The sequence below is a fragment of the Gekko japonicus genome, unplaced genomic scaffold, assembly GCF_001447785.1.
Source record: "Gekko japonicus isolate JY-2015 unplaced genomic scaffold, Gekko_japonicus_V1.1 scaffold287, whole genome shotgun sequence".
NCBI lineage: Eukaryota > Metazoa > Chordata > Lepidosauria > Squamata > Gekkonidae > Gekko > Gekko japonicus.
Window position 1 is genome coordinate 125,165 of NW_015167065.1, and position 4,411 is coordinate 129,575.

The 4,411-nt window shown below is 42.4% G+C and overlaps 1 protein-coding gene across 1 annotated transcript in view; it reads left to right on the top strand.

The window, feature by feature from the left end:
* LOC107111658 (neural-cadherin-like) overlaps positions 1 to 4,411 on the top strand; it is a 99,283-nt gene that overhangs the window by 90,901 nt on the left and 3,971 nt on the right. The window contains exon 31 of the mRNA XM_015412663.1: positions 2,517 to 2,671. Within this exon, the coding sequence (XP_015268149.1) occupies positions 2,517 to 2,671 (155 nt within the window). The remainder of the gene's footprint in view (positions 1 to 2,516; positions 2,672 to 4,411) is intronic.

Consider the following 4,411-nt stretch of genomic DNA (forward strand, 5'->3'; position numbering starts at 1 on the left):
CGCATAGATCTGTCCTCGCAGAGGAGGGAGAGCTTGTACCTGAAGGCGGGGGGGGGGGCTCTGCAACTTACCTGGCTGCTTCTTGCTCCTCGTGGCCCGACTGAGGCTGCTGGGAGCGGGGGGTGGGGCTTGTTGCATGTGCCCGCCCCCTGAGCTCCTTTCTGCCGGAGCTCTGACCCCTGAGAGGGAGCATTGGTAGCAGCCTGCTGGGAAACTTCCCTTTAAGTTAAATGGCCAGTCCACCACTGTATACAAGACCACATCCTCAGTGCTGTATACAAAATCATGAACCTAGATGAGAACTACACTCATGAGTACACTTTTGGGGTCATCCAGACTTGTGCCTCTGGCTTTCCCTTGTCTCCTTCTGCTTTTCCTTTGCAGCCAGTGGTTTGGCTGGTTAATTCCTTTGCACACCTTTCCTTCCTCCTTTGAGTGGACTGGGGGAATGACTCTCCATTGCCTCTCCCTCCATTCCTGGTGGGTGCTGTCTCTATTGCCTGTCTCCCTTCCACTGTGCATCTCGTTGCATTACCCGGGCCCTCAGCAAAGTCACATGCTGCACAGAACTCGTATTGGTGTGATTTCTCCCTCTTGAGAGAGTGATTGCATCAGTTGAGGTCCCATGAGCTGACATTGTATAGATTACCTGGTTCATGTTTTGTTTGGAAAGGAAGATGGAGAACAGACCTGCCGGTTTATGCCTTGTTTACTCTTTTCCCAACCCCTCTATCAGCACTTTTGCACCCCTCTTTCCTGACACATTTGCCGTTAATGGCAAGCATTTGCCACCAGAAGGACAGTACAGTATAATATCGTATATTGTATTGTGAACAAAACATGCCTGAGTTTTTTTATGGAATCATGTCTTTCATTTTTTTCATCTGTACTGTCTTTCATCTGTGTATCATTTTTAGCTGGTAAAGTGCTTCATGTCATTCATCTCCCTTGACAACCATAAGAGGTAGGTCATCATGATTCCTATTTTATCCAAAAGGGACGAGGGTGGGAGATTACATGTGCACACCCATCCGGTAAGTTTATTTCATGGTTGGTTGAATGTTTTAAAAAACTACTATTTAAATTTGCCATTTGTATTTTGTTTTAAATTCCTGTAAGCTGCTTTGGGCACCAACCTTAGCAAGATAAAAATATAACAAATAAATACTGGCTCATAATATGTTGACTAGGGGTGTGTGTGTTTGGCTAAGTCCAAGCCAAAAAAAATAATCCAAAAAATACCTTATCAGTATTTTCTGGATATTATTTCAGCTGGATATAGATTTGGGTTATGGTTCAGCTATTTAAAATGGTCAGGCCCTGAATAATCCTAAAACCATTTGGGATTTTTGGGACCGCCAGATACTTGAACTTAAAGGCCATTTAAAGGGATCACAGTCCTTTTAAATGCCTTCTCCAAGCCGCACAACTGAACTCTGAAGGCATTTAAAGGGCACACAGTCTTTTGAAATGCCTTCTGGGTGAACTCACAGCTTGAAGAAGGTGTTTAAAGGGACTGTGAGCTCTTTAAAAGTCTTTGGAGTTCACTTCCTGTGGAGTCATGCAGCTTGAAGAAGGCATTTAAAGTGACCGTGATCCCTTTGAATACCTTCCTCCTGCCTTTGAAAGCAATGGAGGATGGGGGCACCTTCTTTGGGGGCCCATAGAATTGGACCCCCTGGCCCAGTCTTTTTGAAACTTGGCAATTTCAAACTTAGCCACCACAAAAGCCCCAGATACTTCTGAATACTGGCTCCATTATACCTTATGGAGACCATTGACTATAATGGTCCACATAGGGTATAATGGAGCTGAAAATGTTCGGGTTTCATATTTCCTGAATCCCAACACCGTACTGGCATTGGGATTTGGGAATATCAGAAAATACTGATATTTTTCAAGCTCAATATACCTGAACCCGAAAAATGCTGGGGTTTTTTTTTGCATACCCCTAATATCAACCATATACTTATATTTAATTAAGTGCTAATGTTTTAATGGAATTTTTCTTCCAAGGAAGTGGTTTTAGGATTGCAAAATGTGAATGAGAGGAGGCTTCGTCCATTTCTCCTACCTCTGGATTAATATTCTCTTTCTAATTGATTTACTGCTATTAATAGGACTGACAAAAGGAGAGCTGAAGGTACTACTAAAAGAGTTACTGCATTTATTAGATTGTCTTCTTAAGGCCTAAGCCTCTTCACACCTATATTGTTGGGATCTTATTGGTTTGGCTAAGGTAATACTGGTTTGGGCATTAAACTGGGTCTAGGAGGATGAGAAAGTAGCTTTTGAAAGATGTGTTATGGGTTCACTTCGGAATCAATTCGAATGTTACAGCTTCCATGTGAACACACCTGTGTCATTCAGTAGGTGGACCTCAGGGGCCGCTTTACACATGGTAATATTCAATAGGGGAAGTTGTTACCCTCTTGAGATCCTCCTGTATGTCAGTCATTATAAGGTAAGGTGGGTTTCCAAATGTCAGGTCTTGCTTCTGTCATGTTTTCACACAGTTCTGTTCAGTGGTGTTTTCCTGTGGACTCGATGGAAGAGCCACAAAAGTACGAATGGGGGAGTCTACCACGTCACCACCAGTCAGGATGACTTAGAGGACATCCGAGAGAACATCCTCAACTATAATGAAGAAGGGGGTGGAGAGCAAGATCAGGTAAGGGTCTCCTTTCACCAGTTGGTGGTAATGGCCAGATCTTGTAGGTTAAACAGACCACAGTCCATTATGTTCTTGTGTGCTTTGATCCTACTGCTAGACACTGATGGTTGTTTTGGAATGTGTTTCATCACAGGGAAGGCAGAAACATGTCAAAAACAGTGTTGATTTGCCTTAAAAGTACAAGCACTTTTGGGTGAGCTATGATAGTTAATGAGGGAACAGAATTAGAACTTCAAGAACACACAGATCAAGATACTTTGCTGTCTTTAAGAAATGATCACTGGAGAAAAAGAGAACTTGTTCTTTATGGTTTGGTGATTCTTGTTACTTGCCCATTATCAGTTCTTCCATCTAAGATGGGGGTCATACAGATTCTGTAGGCCACTAAGATTACTGAATTTTGTAAAGGAATGTTGGGTGGTTCCATATATGTTTCTATTTGAGTTTTTTAGGTTGGAGTGGGGGATTTAGTTAGGGAGGGGAGAAGGTGCTCCCTAGCTCAGAGTCCAGTTCAAACTGGGAAAGAACTTAGGGTCATCATGACACTTCTATTAAAGGTATTACAAGCTATTTGGGTTGGTATTCTGAGCCTCAAGAACATGAACCTCAGGTGCAGGACCCACTGTGTTTTTCATCAGTAGCGAAAATAATATCCTTGCAGTTTAATCATTTTTAAACACTGGATAGTATGACATTAAAGCTTGCATCTAACTGAACTGCTAGCAGAACTATGAAATATGAAGAAATAAACTAAAGGAAAATATATAAACACCTGATGTTTCAGTTCCCAGGAGTTAAAATTTTTCAAATGTGACTGCTACACTTATTTGAATTTTATACCCGGAAATTCCCACACTTGGATGAAGACTTGGGTGAATTTCCGTGAACATGTTTTATACACTTAAAGGGATATTTAACTTCAAGGTGGCACGCAGAGAGCTAAGTATTATAATCCTATTAGTATTTAATGAGATTAACTCCCTCTACAAATTGTGAGGGGGGGATAAGTTTACCCAGGCAGGGATTCTGTTTTGAAAAAATGCTCATTGTTTGTTTGACAGCATCAGTCACTTCATGCCCCGTGATTTTGTAAAACAGCAAAAACAAGTCTAGGAGTTTCATGTTCAGATTGCCTCTGTGGACTCAGACCAATGGATCCCCACATGCATTGGCCACACAATACATGTGATGCCTGTCCTGACTCATGTAACTTATAGTTTGGCCTTCAGTGACAATGTTCTGCAAGCCCAGGCAACTCCACTATTTGTTTTTTAGTGGGAGGAGAGAGTACACTATACATGTATTCAGTGCAAGGCAGGGAGATAAGAACATAAGAACATAAGAGACGCCAATGTTGGATCAGGCCAAAGGCTCATCCAGTCCAACACTCTGTGTCACACAGTGGCCAGAAATACCAGTGCCATCAGGAGGTCCACCGGTGGGGCCAGGACATTAAACCACTTCCTGTGGCAGTGAATTCCATGTGTTAATCACTCTTTGGGTGAAGAAGTACTTCCTTTTATCCGTTCTAACCCGACCACTCAGCAATTTCATTGAGTGCCCACGAGTTCTTGTATTGTGAGAAAGGGAGAAAAGTACCTCTTTCTCTACCTGCTCTATCCCATGCATAATCTTATAAACCTCAATCATGTCACCCCTCAGTCGTTGTTTCTCCAAGCTAAAGAGCCCTAAGCGCCTTAACCTTTCCTCATAGGGAAAGTGTTCCAACCCCTTTAT